Source organism: Camelus ferus, chromosome 9 (genome assembly GCF_009834535.1).
Source record: "Camelus ferus isolate YT-003-E chromosome 9, BCGSAC_Cfer_1.0, whole genome shotgun sequence".
Lineage (NCBI taxonomy): Eukaryota > Metazoa > Chordata > Mammalia > Artiodactyla > Camelidae > Camelus > Camelus ferus.
In genome coordinates this window covers 21,171,520-21,191,106 of record NC_045704.1, presented here as the reverse complement: position 1 = coordinate 21,191,106, position 19,587 = coordinate 21,171,520, and the positions used below count along the sequence as shown (strand labels likewise).

General features: G+C 47.2%; 1 protein-coding gene across 1 annotated transcript; it reads left to right on the top strand.

Annotated features, from left to right (window-relative positions):
- On the top strand, window positions 1–19,581 carry CAPNS1 (calpain small subunit 1). The gene is made up of 12 exons (XM_032488119.1): window positions 1–145; window positions 11,582–11,728; window positions 12,605–12,822; window positions 13,818–13,851; window positions 14,137–14,226; window positions 14,395–14,452; window positions 14,545–14,609; window positions 16,649–16,717; window positions 16,819–16,897; window positions 17,037–17,153; window positions 18,834–18,892; window positions 19,077–19,581. The coding sequence occupies exons 3-12, from the start codon at window positions 12,623–12,625 to the stop codon at window positions 19,101–19,103; spliced, it is 798 nt and encodes a 265-aa protein (XP_032344010.1). The 5' UTR covers window positions 1–145; window positions 11,582–11,728; window positions 12,605–12,622; the 3' UTR covers window positions 19,104–19,581.
- Window positions 19,582–19,587: the final 6 nt, after the last annotated feature.

Here is a 19,587-nt window from a genome sequence, read left to right as displayed (position 1 = left end):
TTGGCCTGGAATCTCTCCTGTGTTTGAGTCAGAAGTTGGCTGGGGCAGGAGTCATCTCAAGGCTTGACCAGGCTGGATGTCTAAAGTGACTCAGCAGCTTAGCTGGCAGTGACATTGGCTGTTGGCTGGCAGCTCAGCAGTGACTGTAAGTAGAGCACCTCACATGTTCTTTCCATCGTGGTAGTCCCAGGGTGGCCGGAATTTTTACGTGATATCTGGCTTTCTCCAAAGCAAGTGTTCTAGGAGAACTAGCCAAAAGCCACGTAGCCTTTTCCGCCCCAGCCTCAGAAGTCACATGGTATCACTTCTGCTGCTGTCTGTTGATGAAAGTGATTACAAACCTACCCAGATTTAAGAGGAGACCGCGTGGATCCAAATTCTTGATGCAAGGAATCAGAGCCCTGGTGGTCATTTTTAAAACAGTTCCACTTTGCTGTAAAGAACATTCTTTAAAGTATTAACTTGAGTCCTTCTCTGTCCTCATTCTACACATTGTCCTCTGATCTATTCTTGTGACTGTTTTTGTAAGGTTTTTTTTTTTTTTTTGGTCAGTGAGAGAGAATTAAGTTTATTTGTTTATTAAAAAAAAATTTGGCAGGGGAGGGTATAGCTCAGCAGTAGAGTTCCTGCTTAGCATGCACGAGGTTGTGGGTTCAATTCTCAGTACCTCCATTAAAAAATAATAATAATAATAAATAAATGAACCTAATCCCTCCCCCCAGTCTTTTAAATGGAGTTACTGGGGATTGAACTCAGGACCTCCCACATGCTAAGCACGGCACTCTACCGCCAAGCTACATCGCCCTCCCCCCCCCATTCTTGTGACTTAATCACCAGCTACATGTGATTCCCAGCCCTGTTTCCAGCTCAGACCCTTTCTTGCCGAACACATTGGTTGCCAACTGGATAGCTCCCTGCTCCTGTCTTCAGTGTTGCTTAGATACCTCAGAGACCAAGCTGTGCCTGTTTAAATTCCTGAGCCACAGAATCACGAAGAATAATAAAAATCATTGTTGCTTTAAGCTACTAATTTTGGCATAGTTTGTTAGGGGCAAAATCTAACTGAGGCAGGATTAAGGGAATGTTTTCTGGCTACCTGTGGGCTTTGCAGAAGAAGGGATCACATGTTTTTCACAAGATAAACAATCACAATTCCAGTGCAGGGCCTGGAATATTGTATTCATTCACCCATCCTTCCACTCATACATTCAACAGATACTTACTGAGATCCAGTCATGCGCTGGGCATCTTTCTAGGTACTACAGAGGTACATCTAGGTGTTCCACTGGTTAATGACAAAGCCAATCTGGTTTTAAGGGGTTGGGAAATAGACTCCACCCCTTGATGTGAGAAGCTGCAAAATCAGATTGTACAAGGCAAGTATACATGGAGGGGTGGAAAATAGGGCTATTTTTGCAGTCTTCCCACAGAGCCCTTTCCTCATGGAGTGTATTACCTAAAGTAAATAATGCTAGCTGCTGTTAACTGAAAAACCTCCCAAAACTCAGTAGCTTAATAAATCTATTTTTTAATTCACACCATAGTCAAGTCAGTGGGGTCATTCAGCTCCACAGAGTCTTTCAGAGACCCAAGTTCCTTCCATCTTGAGCTTTGCCCACCTGTAGGTCCTCAGAGTCCCCTCTGTTGAGTTAATTTTGTGTGTCAACTTCATTGAGATATAGGCTGCCCAGATATTTGTTTGGCTAAATATTATTTCTGGGTGTGTCTGTGGGGATGTTTCTGGATGAGATTAGCATTGGAATTGGTAGACTGAGCAAAGCAGATTGCCCTCCCCAACCTGGGAGATGTCACCCAGTCCTTGGAGGGCCTGAATAGAATAAAAAGACTGAAGGATTGTTACTGAACCAAACTTGATCCTAAGCACAGCAAAGCTAATCTATGGACATGGAGTTGTGGTGAATGAAAATACAGGGTTTATTGTAGGGCCAGGCAAGGAGAACAGGCAGGTCACAGACCTGAACTCCTTCAAGGAAGTGTTTCTAAAGACAAAGTGAGGTCAAGATGGCAGAGTGGTAGGGCCACAAGCTCACCTCTTCGCGAGGCTACAACGAAACCACAACTGACTGCTAGACAACCATTGAAAAAAAAGACTGGAACCTAGCAAAGAAGACCGTCTTCACCTGGAAACATAAAGAGGGAACCACAGCAAGATGGTAGGAGGGGCGTGCTTACTATATGATTGGGCCCCATACCCCCCGGGGTGGGAGACCCACAAGCTGAAAAATAATTAAGTCACAGAGGCCCTCCCACAGGAGTGAGAGCTCTAAGCTCCATGTCAGGCTCCTTGGCTTAGGGTTCTGGCATTGGGAGGAGGAGGAGACCCCAGGACATCTGGTTTTGAAGGCCACTGGGGCCTAGCTCCAGGACCCCCATGGCCTGGGGGATACAGAGACTTCACTTTCTTGGGAAACATACCCAGAATCTTGGGCGCACCAAGTACAAAGTCAGTGCAGTGATTTCATAGGATCCTGGGCCAGGCCTGCCTGCTGAATTTGGAGGGTCTCTTGGGGACATGGGGGATGGCTGCGGCTCACCCAGGGGACATAAAAGCTGTTGGCAGACATTCTGGGAGTGTCCATTTACATGAGCTTTCCTGGAGGCTGACATCTTGATTGGATCATTAGCAGTAAGACCTAGCCCCCACGCAACAGCCTCAGGAAGGAATGGGGAAGCCTCAGGCCAAGCAATGTACAGGGTGGGAACACAGCCCACCCATCAGCAGACTTCCTAAGCCACAAAGGCCTCTAGACACTGCCCGACCCACCAGAGGTCCAGGACCAAGCTTCACCCAGCAGTGGGCAGGAACCGACTCCTGTCGGGAAACCTGCATAAGCTTCTAGTCCAACCTCATCCACCAGGGGCAGATACTGGAAATAAGAAAACAACAATCCCAAAGCCTGTGGAAGGAATCCACAAACACAGGCCAGACTCTGTGTTAGGACTAGCTGGACCCTAGCCCTTGGGTGATGAGAGGAGTGTACTGCTGGGACACATAGGACATCTCCCACAAAGGGCCACCTCTCCAAGGTCGAGAAATGTAACCAACCTACCTAGAAATGCAAATAGATAGTATGAGGCAGCAGAGGACTATCTCCCAGGCCAGGGCACAAGATAAAATCCCAGAAGAAATAAGTGATGAGGAGATAGGCAATTTATCTGAGAAAGAGTTTAAAGTAATGATAGCGAAGATGTTCAGAGAAATCAAGAGGAGTATAGATGCCCAGAGTGAAGTTTTTAGCAAAGAGTTGGAAAATACAAAGAATATCCAGAGTTGAAAAATAAAATCACTGAAATAAATAACACACTAGAAAGAACCAAGAATCGACTAAATGAGGCAGAAGAATGGATCAATGAGCTAGAAGTCAGATTAGTGGAAATCACTACTGCAGAAAAAAGAAATAAGGATAGTTTAAGAGAACTCTGGGACAACAGGAAGCACACTAATATTTGCATTATAGGGGTCCCAGAAAGAGAAGAGAGAGAGAAAGAACCTGAGAAAAATTATGGAGAGATAATAACTGAAAACTTCCCCAACTTAGGAAAGGAAACAGTCACCCAAGTCCAGGAAGAGAGTTCCACACAGAATCAACCCAAAGAGAAACACACCAAGGCACATAGTCATCAAATTGACAAAAATTAAGGATAAGGAGAAAATTTTAAATTAGCAAGAGAAAAACAACAAATAACATACAAGGAACTCCCATAAGGTTATCAGCTAATTTTTCAGCAAAAACTCTACAGGCCAGAAGGGAGTGGCAAGAACTATTTAAAGTAATGAAAGGGAAAAACCTGCAACCAGGAACACTCTATCCAGCAAGGATCTCATTCAGATCTGATGGAGAAATCAAAAGTTTCACAGATGAACAAAAGCTAAAAGAATTTAGCACCACGAAACCAGCTTTATAACAAATGTTAAAGGAACTTCTATAGTCATCAAGCCATAAGAAAAAAGAATAAAAAGAAGAAAGAAACAAAAAGACCTACAAAAGATTGCTTTGGCAGTTTGGGGTCTTTTATGGTTCCATATAAATTTTGAAATTGTTTGTTCTAGTTCTGTGAGAAATATTGTGAGTACTTTGGCAGGGGTTGCGTTGGATCTGTGGATTGCTTTGGGTAATACAGCCATTTTGATAATGTTGATTTTTCCAATCCAAGAGCACAAGATACCTTTCCAATTTTTTTGTATCATCTTCAATTTCCTTCGTCAGTGTTTTACAGTTTACAGAGTATAAGTAACCTCCTTAGTTAAGTTTATTTCTAGGTATTTTTGTTCTTTTGTTGTTGTTCTTTTTGATGCAATGGAAATGTTTATGTCAGTTATAAAATTCTGGTTTTTGAAGTGGAAAAAAAAAGTGAATGAAGGGCTGCAAATGGCAAAATATCTTTCTTATGGGTGAGTTATATTCCATTACATATATATGCTGCATCTTCTTTATCCATTCATCTATTGATGTGCACTTAGGATGCTTGCATATCTTGGCAGTTATAAATAATGTGGCTGTTAATAGCAGGGTGTATGTATCTTTTTAAATTAATTCTTATTTTTTTGTTGGCTTTATTTCTTTGATAACTGTGTAAGTTTAAAAAGCTAAAGCTCTAAACGTTCTTAGAAACAATGAACAGTACATATATGTGTATTTTTTTAAAATGTGCAGTATATTGTGTATATGTATTTACATGCCATATATTGTATATGTGCAGTCAAATTATAACAATTCTACCTAATAAAACTGAAAAATGAAAAACAAAAGACAAAGTGAGGGAGAGGGTTGCAGGGTAGGTGATCAACTCATGCACAATTCTCTTATTGGTGGGTAGTGAGGTAACACATGAGGTCACAGGGGTCAGCATTATCAATTCTCAGGCTCCCGCCAGTCAGGGGGCTCCCTGCACATGGTTGTCTTCTGCCTGATGAGGGTTTTGGTATCTGCAAAACAACTCAAGGATATTATCTGTAGCCCTTGAGGAGGAACTAAAGGTCCTTGACTTTGTTTTATGGCTAAACTGTTAACTATTCTGTCTTGCTTGAATGTTTTCCTTTGTTTCTGCGTGTTCTCGCTTCTCTGATTAAGTTTGCTCTTTGGAACCCAGGGAAGACAGAGGAGGCTAAAGCTTTTCTACAAACAAGAGGCAAGGGACACGGGGGTTGGGGGAGGGGTCTGTCCCTGGGAAGGCCCTGCTGGGTTCTGCTCGGTTTCAGAAGGAATAATTCACGCGGTGCCTGACTACCGAGATGGGAAATTAGTCTTCTGCGCTCAGACTGGGACTTACACCACTGGCTCCCCTGGTTCTCCAGCCTTCAGACTTGTACCTGAACATAAACCATTGGCTTTCCTGGGCCTCCAGCTTGCAGGTGGCAGATCATGTGACTTCCCAGCCTCCATAGTCATAAGAGCCATTTCCTTATAGTAAATCTTTTTCTTTCTCTGTCTCTCCATATAGCCTATGGTTCTGTTTCTCTGGAGAACCCTGACTAATATACCAGTGAAGGGAAGGCAGTGAAGATACAGTAAACTGGGTTAGTCATCACAGGACTATTTGGCATCAATCATGCTTGGGTTTATACCCGGCTCTGCCATCCCTTCAGGCAAGTGACTCCACCCCTCTGAATCTCCACTTCCTTTCATGTTAGTTCCTTTCTCCGAGGGTTGTGAGAGGCCTTGCAGGACACGCCTGTAATGCAGTTACTCCATCAAACCCTCGGGAGGCATTAGCTAGGGTAGTAATGACTATTTTGAGTTTATTAATTGGTGGCGTTGTAACATTAACATCATTGAGGCAACAAATTGTGAGGATTTAAAGCATGTGTTGCAAAGTCCATCTCCTGGGTTCAAATCTTGATTCTGGCACTTACTAGCGGTGTGATTTTGGGCAAGCAATCTCATCTCTCTGGTTATCTGGTGGCATTGTAAAAACTTCTATCTGCATCAGTCAGAACAGGCTAGGTTATGCTGATGTAACAAATGAGCTCTAGCCCTAGTGGACTAACACCTCAAAATTTATTTCTTGCCCACAGAAGTGGCAGATGTCCTCCATGCCATGGTTCATTGATCCAGCTGGCATCCTTCATGTGGCATCTCTATGCTTGCATAACTACCAGGGTTGCCTAGGCAGGGAATTAGCGCATAGAGCGTCCTATACTGGCTTTCAAATGCTGCTACTCGGAAGTGACACACCCAACACTTTCATTCACATTTTATTGACCAAAGCAAGTCACATAACCCTGTCTGAGTTCAAAGGGATCTGGAAGATGGTGGAAGATTTTAGTAATGCTTGCTCTACTATCTCAGTGATGATGCTGGAAATTCAATGAGAAAATCCACACAAAACATTTCCTTCGTTCAGCAAATATTTGAGTACCTAGTATGTGCCAGGCACTGCTCTAGGAACTGGGTACAGAGCAGTGAACAAGACAGACAGAAATCCCTGCCCTCAAGGAACTCACATTCCAAGGGGGAGACAGACAAGAAACTGAATAAATAAGTGAACTCTACAGTAGGTTAGCAGGTGATAAATGGTTAAGAGCAGTTTCAGGTGGGATGGGGAACGTGGGGGCTAAAGTGGAGACATGAGAGGCCCCTCCTGAGATCGCTAGGTGTGTAGACTTGAGGCATTAAGAGATGAGGCACTACCTACAGCCAGCATAGTACTCAACGGTGAAAAACTCAAAAGCTTCCCACTAAAATCTGGGACAAGACAAGGATGCCTACTATCACCACTCCTATTCAACATAGTCCTGGAAGTCCTAGCCACAGCAGTCAGGCAAGAGAAAGAAATAAAAGGGATCCAGATTGGAAAAGAAGAGGTAAAAGTGTCATTATATGCTGATGACATGTTACTATATATAGAAAACCCTAAAAGGTCCACACAAAAGCTACTAGAGCTGATTGAAGAATTCAGCAAGGTAGCAGGTTACAAAATTAACGTTCAAAAATCAGTTGCATTTCTTTACACTAATGATAAATCAACAGAAGGAGAAAGTAAAGAAACAATCCCCTTTAAAATAGCACCCAAAGTAATAAAATATCTGGGAATAAATCTAACCAAGGAGGTGAAAGAATTATACACAGAAAACTATAAACCATTGATGAAGGAAATTAAAGAAGACTTAAAAAAATGGAAAGATATTCCATGCTCTTGGATTGGAAGAATCAATATTGTTAAAATGGTCACACTGGCCAAGGCAATCTACAGATTTAATGCAATCCCTATCCAATTACCCAGGACATATTTCACAGAACTAGAAAAAATCATAATAAAATTCATATGGAACCATCAAAGACCTAGAATTGCCAAAGCATTACTGAAGAGAAAGAAAGGCTGGAGGAATAACTCTCCCAGACTTCAGACAATACTATAGAGCTACAGTCATCAAGACAGCATGGTATTGGTACCAAAACAGACATATAGACCAATGGAACAGAATAGAGAGCCCAGAAATGAACCCACAAACTTTTGGTCAACTCATCTTTGACAAAGGAGGCAAGAATATACATTGGAATAAAGACAGTCTCTTCAGCAAATGGTGTTGGGAAAACTGGACAGCAGCATGTAAAACAATGAAGCTAGAACACTCCCTTACACCATATACAAAAATCAACTCAAAATGGATCAAAGACTTAAACATAAGACAAGATACAATAAACCTCCTAGAGGAAAACATAGGCAAAACATTATCTGACATACATTTCAAAAATTTTCTCCTAGAAGAAATAAAAGCAAGAATAAACAAATGGGACCTAATGAAACTTACAAGCTGCTGCACAGCAAAGGAAACCAGAAATAAAACAAGAAGAAAACCTACGGAATGGGAGAAAATTTTTGCAAGTGAAACCAACAAAGGCTTGATCTCCAGAATATATAAGCAGCTCATACGACTCAATAAGAAAAAAATTAACAACCCAATCCAAAAATGGGCAGAAGACCTAAACAAGCAATTCTCCAAGGAAGACATACAAATGATCAAAAAGCACATGAAAAAATGCTCAATATCACTAATTATCAGAGAAATGCAAATCAAAACTACAATGAGTTACCACCTCACACCAGTCAGAATGGCCGTCATTCAAAAATCCACAAATGACAAATGCTGGAGAGGCTGTGGAGAAAAGGGAACCCTCCTACACTGCTGGTGGGAATGCAGTTTGGTGCAGCCACTATGGAAAACAGTGTGGAGATTCCTCAAAAGACTAGGAATAGACTTACCATATGACCCAGGAATCCCACTCCTAGGCTTGTACCCAGAAGGAAATCTACTTCAGGATGACACCTGCACCCCAATGTTCATAGCAGCACTATTTACAATAGCCAAAACATGGAAACAGCCTAAATGTCCATCAACAGGTGACTGGATAAAGAAGAAGTGGTATATTTATACAATGGAATACTACTCAGCCATAAAAACCGACAACATAATGCCATTTGCAGCAACATGGGTGCTCCTGGAGAATGTCATTCTAAGTGAAGTAAGCCAGAAAGAGAAAGAAAAATACCATATGAGATCGCTCATATGTGGAATCTAAAAAACAAAAACAAAAACAAACAAAAACAAAGCATAAATAAAGGACAGAAATAGACTCACAGACAGAGAATACAGACTTGTGGTTACCAGGAGGGTGGAGGGTGGGAAGGGATAGACTGGGATTTCAAAACTGTAGAATAGACTACACTGTATAGCACAGGGAAATATACACAAAATGTTATGATAACTCACAGAGAAAAAAATGTGACAATGAGTGTGTATATGTCCATGAATAACTGAAAAATTGTGCTGAACACTGGAATTTGACACAACATTGTAAAATGATTATAAATCAATAAAAAATGTTAAAAAAAAAAAAAAGAGATGAGGCACTAAGGAGGGTCTAGAGATGCCTTTGTAATGGAGTGTTGGCGACAAGTATGCCCAGAGAGGGGCTCTTTGAATGTCACTGGGTTTGCAGGGCCTCTTTATCTGTGTCTTGTCTGTGTTCAACTGAGAAAAATCCAGGTTGCGCTGCCACTTACTTTCTTAAGGAGGAGGAGATGAGGGCAGAGAGGTGACAGGACAGATCACTAGGGACTTGGTGACCATGGTGAGGACTTCGTCTCATCTGAGGGCGGGTGCAGGCAAGGGAGAGCTCAGCCAAGCACTCCCTTAAGTACTTTACATACGTCTTCAAATGTCCTCATAACAGTCCTATGGGATGGATGCTACATATAATCTCAGCCAGGATGCTCTTGATCTGACCCAGGTGCTCACAGGCTCCCCCTGGCTGCATTTGAGGAAAAGACTTCCAGGGCAGGCACAGGAGCAGAGATCAGGGAAGAGGCTATTCTAATGGTTCAGGAAAGGTGAGGGACCAGGTTGAGGGCGGGGGAGGTGGAGAGCATTGAGATTCTGTAGGTAGAGTCACCAAGGTTTGTTGACAGGCTGGAGTGGGTCTGAAAGAGACGTCAAGGACAAACCTAGGGTATTTGGTGTCAGTCACTAGAAGGACTGAGGTGCCATTAACATAGATGGGAAGGTGAGGAGACAGCAGGTTTAGGACGAAGGTCAGGAGCTCAGTTTAGGATGTGTCAAGCTTGAGACATCTCTCAGATCCCCATGGAGATAGTGAGCAGGATGGAGAATGTAGGAACCTGGAGAGAGAAATATCTGGGCTGAAGATAGAAACTGCGGTGTTGATAGCCTCAAGGTAGAATTTAAGCCATGCATGTGGGGAGATCCACTGTGGCCGGTGTGGGCTAGAGAGGAGAACCAAGGCTAAGATTTGGAGCTGGCCAGGGTTAAGAGTTCAGGGAGACAGACCTGAATGACAGTATGATTGTAATTGGCAGTGAGTGCTTTGAGAAATTCACAAGATTGTAACTGCACGCTTCGCCTAATCTCAGGTTCAGAATGGGAGGGGTTCCTAGAAGAGCTGACTCCTGAGCTGACATCCAGAGGTAGAGACACTACAAAACCAGGCCAAAAAAATAAAGGCAGAAGGAGTGTTCCAGGTAGAGGGCACAGCACATGCAGCTAGTGAGCCCCAGAGAGGACAGAGAAGGAAGTTAACAGTCTGGCAGGGAAGGGTGTGGTGAGAAGGGAATCCAGATTAGTCATCACCAAAAGTTTTGGCATTAGCCAAGCCCAAGTACAGACCTGGTCCTGCCACCCACTGTGACCTCTGCCTTCAGAGCCTCCATTTTCTCTCCTGCTAGTTTCTGCCTCACAGACAAGGCTTGTGTAGTGGCCGCAGCAAGCCCTCAGGAAGCATAGCTGTGACTGGGGTTTTGACTGTTGTGATCTTGTTATTTGAGCTATTATATTATGGAAGACTCAGCATTAGAGGAGTGCTTAAGAATACAAACTAGGTAGTTTACTCAGTTTACTTATTTGTAAAATAGAGATAATATAGAGCATACATCCTGATGGACTGTTTTGAGGACATTTGAGCTAATATATGTAAAGTACTTAAGGGAGTGCTTGGCAGTTGTTGCTGTTGTTTTAATCAGTATTTTCTAAGGATGAGCGAGAGTCAACCACCTGAGGAACCTCGGGGTGGGATCCAGGCAGAGGGAACAGCACAGCTACAGACCCAGAGGATAATACCTACTATTTACTAAGTGTTTATCACTTAATTCTGGTAGGGGCCTAGAAAGTGGGCCATGGGAACCCTTGTTCGCATTGTACAGATTCAAAAACCATTGCTCAAGTCACTGTTTTGGGATCCCAAGTTATTAAGGGGCAGAACCAGGATTCAAACTCAAGCTGAGTCAGCTTCCTGGAAAGAGGCTAAGGGCTAGACAGCCAGATTGCTTGCGGGAGCCAGATTTAACTTCATCCGAGGAGCCCTGAAGAAGTACTGGGCGCTCACAGGTTGGAGGTTGGAACCAGAGAGTAAGCGAAAGGGCTTCAAAGGTGGCTTCAGTCGCCAATGTCCCTCTCAGCTGCATTCCCCACCCAGCCCACCACCCGACCTTGGGAACATCTAGCCTCAGAAACTGGGCTGTGGCCAGCGAACTCTTACTGTGTCAGGGGCCCTCTTTAGAGACTGGAAGATTGAGACTACAGTTTGGGCCCATCCAGGGAAAATGATTCTGGTGACCCTGAATTGGGGGGTAAAGGGGTGCGGATGGAGGAGGCACGAGGCGGATTTCGGAGGCGGAATTGGAACGCCACCCGGACTGTGCCTGCAGTGTCCCCGCCACATATGCGGGCGCTTGTCCTCGGACTGTGGGCCAGACAAAAGTCGGGGCCTCCAGACTTGTCGGTGTTTATCGAGACAAGGCTAGGTCAGGGGACAAGTTCCAAGAGGACAGAAAACCACATCCGTGGGCGGGTGGAGGCTGGCTTTGGGAAGAAAATTCACACTACAACATTAGCGGGGGTGACCTTGGGCACGGTGACTGCCCAGGTCACCTCGGGGTGCCTGCACCTGAACTCGAGAGGTTGCAGGGGAAGACCGCAGCTCTATAAAGTCAGGGCGGAGTCGGACCGCTCGGCACCGGAAACGCAGGGCGGAGCCTCGGCGGCCGCGGCCCGCTGCAGGAGGCGGGCCGGCATGCTCATGCGCAGTTCCAATGTTGGCGCTAGGACCGCGCGGATGCCGACTGGGCCACTCCGCTGTGCCTAACCCTGCTGCGGCCTCCTGAGTCATCAGCCCCGCCCTAAGCAGCCGGACGCAGCCGGAGGCCCCGGAGCAGCAGATACCAGCGGACCGGCGGACGTGTGAGCAAGGCGGTGAGCGCCCAGTCCGGATTCCCCCTGCACTCCTTGATCCCGGCCCTGGCGGCCTTCAGATCCGAAGAGATTCTAAAATCTTGGGCACGGGGGTACCCCCCGACCCGTGATCTCAGATTCGAACTCCCAGACCTGTCCGGCCTCAGTTATCCCGCCCCGGACTCTTCCACCTTCTCTCTCAGGATCTAAAGTACGAGCTCATAGACTTGAGAGGTCTTGTAAATTCAGCCCTGGGTGCGGCCTCCAGAAGCACTATTCTAGATCCGTGCTCTCAGTTCTAATAGAGACTCCGTTATCTCGGGCCCCATGGCTCACACCCACAATCTTAGACCCGAACCCACAGACCCAACGATAACACTGTGATCTCGCTGTTCGTTGTATCTAAACTCTCAAGCCCACATTCTGGATTTCTGAAAGTATGCTCCAGGGGCCTCCAGGAGGAGAATTTCCGATCCTCGCCCCTGACCCGCCCAAGACCCCTAAATCAGTTCTGAGGCTCTGGATCTCAGATTCGAGTGCCAACGTAGGGCCCCCATCTTTAAAACTCCAGTTGACTTGGCTGGTGTCTGGTGCTTAGTGATGGTTATGCGTAGATTCAGTCCAGGGTCCTCCAAGCCAGACGCTGACACTTTGGACCAGGAGGAGGTTTCAAATCTGATCATCCGTCCCTATGCCATCCACCCGAGAACAACCTTCCCCTAGAAGCCCAGACCCCATTCCGAAAGGATCCTCAAGCCCCAGCTGGAGGATAGGTCTCCTCCTAGAGGCTTCATATTACTCCCCTCCACGTCCAGCAGCCAGAAATGCGTATTTTTGTGGGGAAGGGGGCGGGCTGACGGACGGGACAAGGACTTGACCCCTTTTTCTCCCCTACAGGAATCTGGAATCACAGCCATGTTCCTGGTTAACTCGTTCTTGAAGGGTGGCGGCGGCGGCGGGGGAGGCGGGGGCCTGGGCGGGGGCCTGGGGAATGTGCTTGGAGGCCTGATCAGCGGGGCCGGAGGAGGCGGCGGAGGAGGCGGAGGCGGCGGCGGCGGCGGTGGTGGTGGCGGAACTGCCATGCGCATCCTGGGCGGGGTCATTAGCGCCATCAGGTAAGGCGGGGCCTGATGAGGGGCGAAGCCTGGAGGAGAAGGCTTGTCCAGCAAGAATAGAATGGGGCAACCTGGACCCTGACCAGTAACTTTAGGCTGGGCCGGGCCTGGGCTAGGAGACTGGCCTTGAGGGGGCTGGCCCTAATGAGTTCATGGGGGCGGGGCTTGACAGGGACTTAGTCTGACTGTTGAGGGGACACAATCTGATGGGACCCGGCGGGGCTTTGGGAGGTGGGGCTTAATGGGTCTCACATGGCTAACTTCCGCTAACCTGAGATAAACGTTAAGGGGGCGGAGCTAATGATGCTGAGTATCACTTAATGGGGGCAAGGCTTTCCATATAGGTGGGTTAATGAGGAGGTGTACCTAGAAGAGGTCTAGGCCTAATGAGGTAAGGAAATGACCTTGAAGGGGCAGAGCCTGGCTGGGAACCGGCTGGATTAAAATAGAATAATGTCCAGGTGGAGGTAGGGCATGTGGTCCATAAGGGCCTAATTAGTCTTGGCCACTGAATGTGAACTTTTTTTTAATTGCAGTATAGTCGGTTTACAATGTTGTGTTAATTTCTGGAGTACAGCATAGAGTGTGATCCTTTGAAGGGGTGAGAACTATTGGAGCTGGGGTGGGATGCTAGGACGACACAACTGTTCAGAAGTCATGGAGATGAAGTAGGTTCCTAGACAGGTGGGACCTGAGAAGGGTGGAGTCGAGGGAAGGTTGGGGCCGAGGTTCTATGAAGCAAGCCCTCGGAGGGACTAGGTGTTTTGAGTCTGCCATTGGGTAGGTGTGCCCTGGCAAGAGAAAACTACCGTGGGGGCGCAACCAGGGCAGCAAGGGTAGGGACAGGCGAGGAGGACGAATGAGGCGGAGGGAGCAGGTAGGTAGGGTGGCGGGGTGGGGGTTAGGGGCTGGGGCACGGGGGCTGGTGCTGCCGTTTGGAGGCCCCGCCCCCTGGCGCTAACTGCCGCCATGTTTCCCTTCATGGATCCTTTCAGTGAGGCGGCTGCGCAGTACAACCCAGAGCCCCCGGTAAGCCTCCCTTTGCAACCAGAGGCCCCTCTTCTCACTCCAAGGCCTTTTCCAGCACCCATTCATATCCCTTTGGAGAAGCCCCACACCTCTCCTTATGAAATTCCTCATTAATTCTCTCCCTCGTCATGTCCTTAAACTTAGCTCTACCCCACTCCCAATTCACCGACTACCTCTCATTCTTTTGTCACTCAGCCGCCCAGCCCACTGTGACTTTCCCACCTAGGGCTGTCCTGGCCAGGGCACCCCTCCCCCTACCTGCTCTGAGATCTCCTCCCTCTGCAGCCCCCTCGCACCCATTACTCCAACATCGAAGCCAATGAGAGCGAGGAGGTCCGCCAGTTCCGGAGGCTCTTTGCCCAGCTGGCTGGAGACGTAAGTAACATGGGGCCCCCAGACCCGTCCTGACCCTTCCATGCCTTCCCTTGGGCTGCCCTTTACATACCCACCCTACCACAGCAATCCCAGAGTTCCCATTCTCCTTCATGACATGCCCAGACCCTTTCAAGTCACCCCTGACCCATCCCTAACTTCTCCCCTCAGGACATGGAGGTCAGTGCCACAGAACTCATGAATATTCTCAACAAAGTCGTGACCAGACGTGAGTGACCAGGGGTCAACATACAGGGCAGGTTCAGAGGCATGGCGTTCACTGTGATCTCTGGCCTCTGACTTTCAACCTGTTTCCCACAGATCCTGATCTGAAGACTGATGGTTTTGGCATCGACACCTGTCGCAGCATGGTGGCCGTGATGGATGTATCCTTGAGGGCAGTCTAGGGGAGGCCTTGGCAAAGAGGGGATTTTCTGAGGGCATGATGAGCAGACAGGGTGTAGATGTGGACATGTATACATCAAAACACACACCCACCCATGGCCATGTGGCAATAAATAATAATATCAGCTGTCCACAGCTGGTGACTTACTTACATTTACTTCACAGCCACCCTGTTAGGCACAATTATTATACTCCATTTTATAGGTGAAGAGACTCAGAGAGAGGCAATCACCTGTCTGAAGTTATACATCATAAGTGGGAGTATAATCTTTAAAAATTGTGTAACACTATATTGTACTCCTGAAACTTACATAACATTGTAAATCAATTTATACCGCAATAAAAAAAAAAAAGTATGTGGCAGATTAGGAATTTGGACTCAGGTCTTTTGAGCTTGAGAATTTCAGCTTAAAACTGCCTCGTGCACACACGTTGACAAGGTCACACCACATACATGAAGATATGTGAAGGCATGTGCATGGGAACACACATAGGCCCATCATTCACTGATTTTGGATACATGCACACTCAGCACAGCATTGCACACCTATATATTTATATATATGTATGTATGTATCACATGATCACACACATGTGTTGCATAGGGTTAAACAGTTCCAGCTCTGCCCCTCAGCAAGGTTACTGAGCCTCTCTGCCTCAATTTGCCTCCCTGTAAAATTGGGTGAACCATAAGGGTGATAACAAATTGGAGTTACCTGCAAGTGGTTTCACATAGTGCATAGCACATAGTAAGTGGTCTGTACACACTAGCTGTTACATGATCTCATCCAGGTAGATTTTTCAGCTCTGAATCTGTTTCTCTGTCACTAGGGAATAACACTGGTGGGGCTGGCGTCTTGAGGAGTTAGTGAGACAAATGCTCCTGAGAAATAGAACTATCTGATGTGTACTAGGTCGTTTGATAAGCCTTGGCCACTTGGCCATCATTGCTATTTATTGAGAATTTATCAAATGCCAGCCCCTTTGCTAAGGGCTTTATACCAATATCTCATTCATTTTTCTTTCTTCCTTTCTTTCTTCTCCCTCCGGGGGGGGGGCGGTCTTTCTTCTTTCTTACTTTTCTCCCTCTTCTTTCTTCTCTTCTTTCTTCTTTGCTCTTCTTCTTTCGTTCTTTCTTCTTTCTTTCTTTCTTTCTTCTTTCGTTTTTTTCTTTCTTTTTCTTTCTCTTTCTTTCTTTCTTTCTTTCTTCTTTCTTTCTTTCTTTTTCTCTTTCTCTTTCTTTCTTTCTTTCTTTCTTTCTTTCTTTCTTTTTTGGCAAATCTTAAACTCCCAATTTATCCCTCCCCACCCCATTTGCCCCCTGGTAACTATAAGTTTGTTTTCTAAGTCTGTGAGTCTGTTTCTGTTTTGTAAATAAATTCATTTGTGTCTTTCTTTCAGATTCCACGTATAAGTGATATCATATGGTATTTTTCTCTCTTTCTGGCTTACTTCACTTAGAATGATGATCTCCAGGTCCATCCCTGTTGCTGCAAATGGCATTGTTTTATTCTTTTTTATGGCTGAGTAGTATTCCATTGTATAAATACACCACAACTTCTTTATCTGTCAGTGGACATTTAGGTTGTTTCCATGTCTTGGCCATTGTAAATAGTGCTGCTGTGCACACTGGGGTGCATGTATTTTTGCATCATTCACTTTTTATCACAAGCCCAATAGGTATTTAGTCACCACCTTATTTCCTTGGAGTTCTGATACCCTTGTTTTTTACATGTCCTTACATTTATAAAGCTGAATTACTATCAAGGAATTTTATAAATGAGGAATTCCATGTGGTTATGTTCAAAAGGGAGTCCTTATTATTTAGAAATGTAAGTTAAAATAGGTATGGGTGAAATGAAAAATGAAGCCACACCCCAGGTGACATGACTGGGGGTGGGGGTGGGAATGAGAGCTGAGGTTTTAGCCCAGGTTCCCCTGCTTGGCTGTGATCATCATCACATATGCAGGGTGCACAGTGCACACATCTGGGTAGTTATTCTTAACACCCTCCTGCTAGAGTGACACGACTGGCAAGCTGGGTTTTGAGGAATTCAAGTACTTGTGGAACAACATCAAAAAGTGGCAGGTATGTGCAACCTCTGAAACTCCTAGCATGAGGACCCCCAAGCCATGGAAATGCCATGCCCCACGATGCTCACTTGAACCCTGACCTCTCTGTCCCCACAGTCCGTATACAAACAGTTTGACTTTGACCGTTCAGGGACCATTGGCAGCAGTGAACTCCCAGGAGCCTTTGAGGCAGCAGGTGTGGCTGGTGGGAACATGGTGGGGCTGAGGGTGGGACTGGTGAGGCAGCCCCCACTGAGCTGGTCTGAGCTTGAGTCCTGGGGCTGGGAGTGGGTTGGGCCCTGAGGCCGCCATGCCTGAGAGACTAACATTCTCAGGGTTCCACCTGAATGAGCATCTCTACAATATGATCATCCGACGCTACTCGGACGAGGCAGGGAACATGGATTTTGACAATTTCATCAGCTGCCTGGTCAGACTGGATGCCATGTTCCGTGAGTGACACCTCACCTCTCTTCCTGGGTGGGGATTTGTCCAACCTCCATTGGCCAAGTCTCCTCTGAGCCTGACCCTGAGGTGGGCAATGTCAGGGGCACAGAAGAGACTAAAACACCTGTAGTTCCTGCCCTCATGTCGCTCACAGTCCAGAGCAGGAGGCAAGTTGCCCGACAGGGCGGCTCAGAATGGTTATGTCTGGGATAGGGGAGGCCTAGACAGTGATGGGGGCTGTGAGGACAAGCTCAGGGTAGAGTGGGTTTAGATTTGGGACTAGGGGAGCTCTAACAGCTATTCAGACTTAACAAGACACCTGGTGCAGCTTACGGGGTCAAGGGGGGGCTTCCTGGAGAGGGGAGGGCAGGGCACATGTGCGTTGAGACCAAAGGATGATGAGGAGTGACCCCAGCAAGAGGGTGGGGACGAGTGTTGCAGTGGGAACAGCCTATGTGGAGGCCTAGAAAGGAAAGAGAAGATGGTGCTTTGGGTGTTTCTTGTTGGACTCAGTTCAGAGTGCTGAAAAGGAAAGGGGTGATGGGGAGACACAAGGCCGGTAGGGGCTGGATCACGAGGGTCCTTGTGAACATTAATGCACTGAATCCTTAAGACTGCCTTGAGGAGTGGGAATTATTGTCCCCATTTTCTGGAGGAGGAACCTGGGGTTCAAGGAGGCAACATTTATTAAAATTTCTTGCTCACAGCCACTCAGCTAGGAAGCTGCAGAGCTAGAATTTGAACTCAGATTTGCCTGAGAGAGTTGAGTGAAGGGAGGCAGGAGCAGTGGGCGTGCTCAGGCCATGCCCAGCTGTGAATGCCGAGTTCAGGGGTGCTCTGACACTGCTGGGGTCAATGGAGAGCCACAGCAGGTTCTAGGCAGGGGGAGGATAGGGTCTCAGGTTGAGCTTTAGGAAGATCTCCTGGCTTCCCAAGAGCCCAGGGAGGACAATGCATGAGGAGCTTGGGTAGAGGAAAAGGGGCAGGTATGTCAGGGACACAAACGGAAGATGGAAGTGGACAATAGGGCAGTTGATGCCACAAGTCATGTATGAGTCATGTATTCTTCTCAGCCCAAGAAATGGCCTCAGACTTACCAGCTGGGGGGCCAGGAGTAACTAGTGAGTGCAGTGTCCGGGACATCACGCATGTGGACACTTGAGAGTGGTAACTGAGCAGCGGGTGAGACAGAAGCAGCAGGACAGTGTGGGCACCCTTTGCCTAGGTTTGGCTGTGAATGGGGAACATGGAGCCGAGTTTCAGGACAGGAGCAGGGACCACACCAGACTGTTAGGAGCGGGAAGTGCAGAGCCTGCTTCCAGTAGCTTGCTTAGGCTGGAACTGGAGGGTGTGGAGCTTAGAGCACGATGGGAGGCTGGCGCTCCAGGCTCGGGCAGAGGGTGAAGGGGGAGGGGCGTGCAGGTCAGTCTAAGGAGGCCATCACTGAGGTGGGTAACAGCCGGGTTCCAATCCCTTTCCTCTTTCTCGCTAGATGACATGGGGCCCATCACTTCACTTCTCTGTGCCTTTTTAAAAATGACACATCTCACAGAACTGGATTAAATGAGTTAATATATGGGAGGCACTTTATGTGCTTGGCACAGAGTACTAGCCATTATTATCATTATTCCACATGTTAGTATATTTTTATCCTAAAAGCCAATCCCAACTCTTCGTTTCTCCAGGTGCCTTCAAATCTCTTGACAAAGATGGTACTGGACAAATCCAGGTGAACATCCAGGAGGTAAGAACCCCCATCCTGGGATGTGGGGGCCCATCAGGGGACTCTCCCCTCAGCCCCGTGTGCCAGCTCTGGGCTGGGGCTCCCTCCCTCCTGTTTTCCCAGCAGGCCCTGGGTGAGGACAGAGAAGGGCTGCTGGTATTGCTAGGTGCCCTGCTCCTCACTCTCGGTGCCTTCCTCTCCCCAGTGGCTGCAGCTGACCATGTATTCCTGAAGGGGAGCCCCAGACCTGCCCCCTCATCGCCTCGCTGTAGGAGTCAGCTTGGACTCTTCAGTCTCTCCCAGGGCTGATCCTGTCTGCAGTCACATCTTCTCGGGTCCCGCTGACCCACAGGCCTTTCCGTTCTCCCAGCCCTCAATACCCGGCTCTCAGTCAAAAGCCAGAGCCCAACGTGCCCCAACATGCCCTGCCCCGAGGGTTACCCCAGCCCTGGCACACCCATCTCACACCCACTCCGTAACCCCTCTCTTGCACCTGTGCCAAGCCCAGTACTTGTGTTGCTTCCACACCCCAAGGGCCCTTCTCTCAGTTCTGAGAGTATCACTCCAGTCGCTACACCCAGTTACCACCTAGGCAGCAGAACTCCAGGCCATTAACAGGCCCACATGCCCCAGTGCCTTTGTCTGTATTCTGCTCCCAGCCTGCCAGGCCCAGGAGGAAATAAACGCACCCCAGTTGCTGTTCTCTCTGAGGTCTG

Coding starts and splice junctions, on each gene's coding strand:
- CAPNS1 (XM_032488119.1), top strand. CDS start 12,623: ATGTTCCTGGTTAACTCGTTCTTGAAGGGTGGCGGCGGCGGCGGGGGA. Junction 14,227..14,394: donor TTGCCCAGCTGGCTGGAGAC/GTAAGTAACATG, acceptor TTCTCCCCTCAG/GACATGGAGGTCAGTGCCAC. Junction 16,898..17,036: donor AGGAGCCTTTGAGGCAGCAG/GTGTGGCTGGTG, acceptor TAACATTCTCAG/GGTTCCACCTGAATGAGCAT.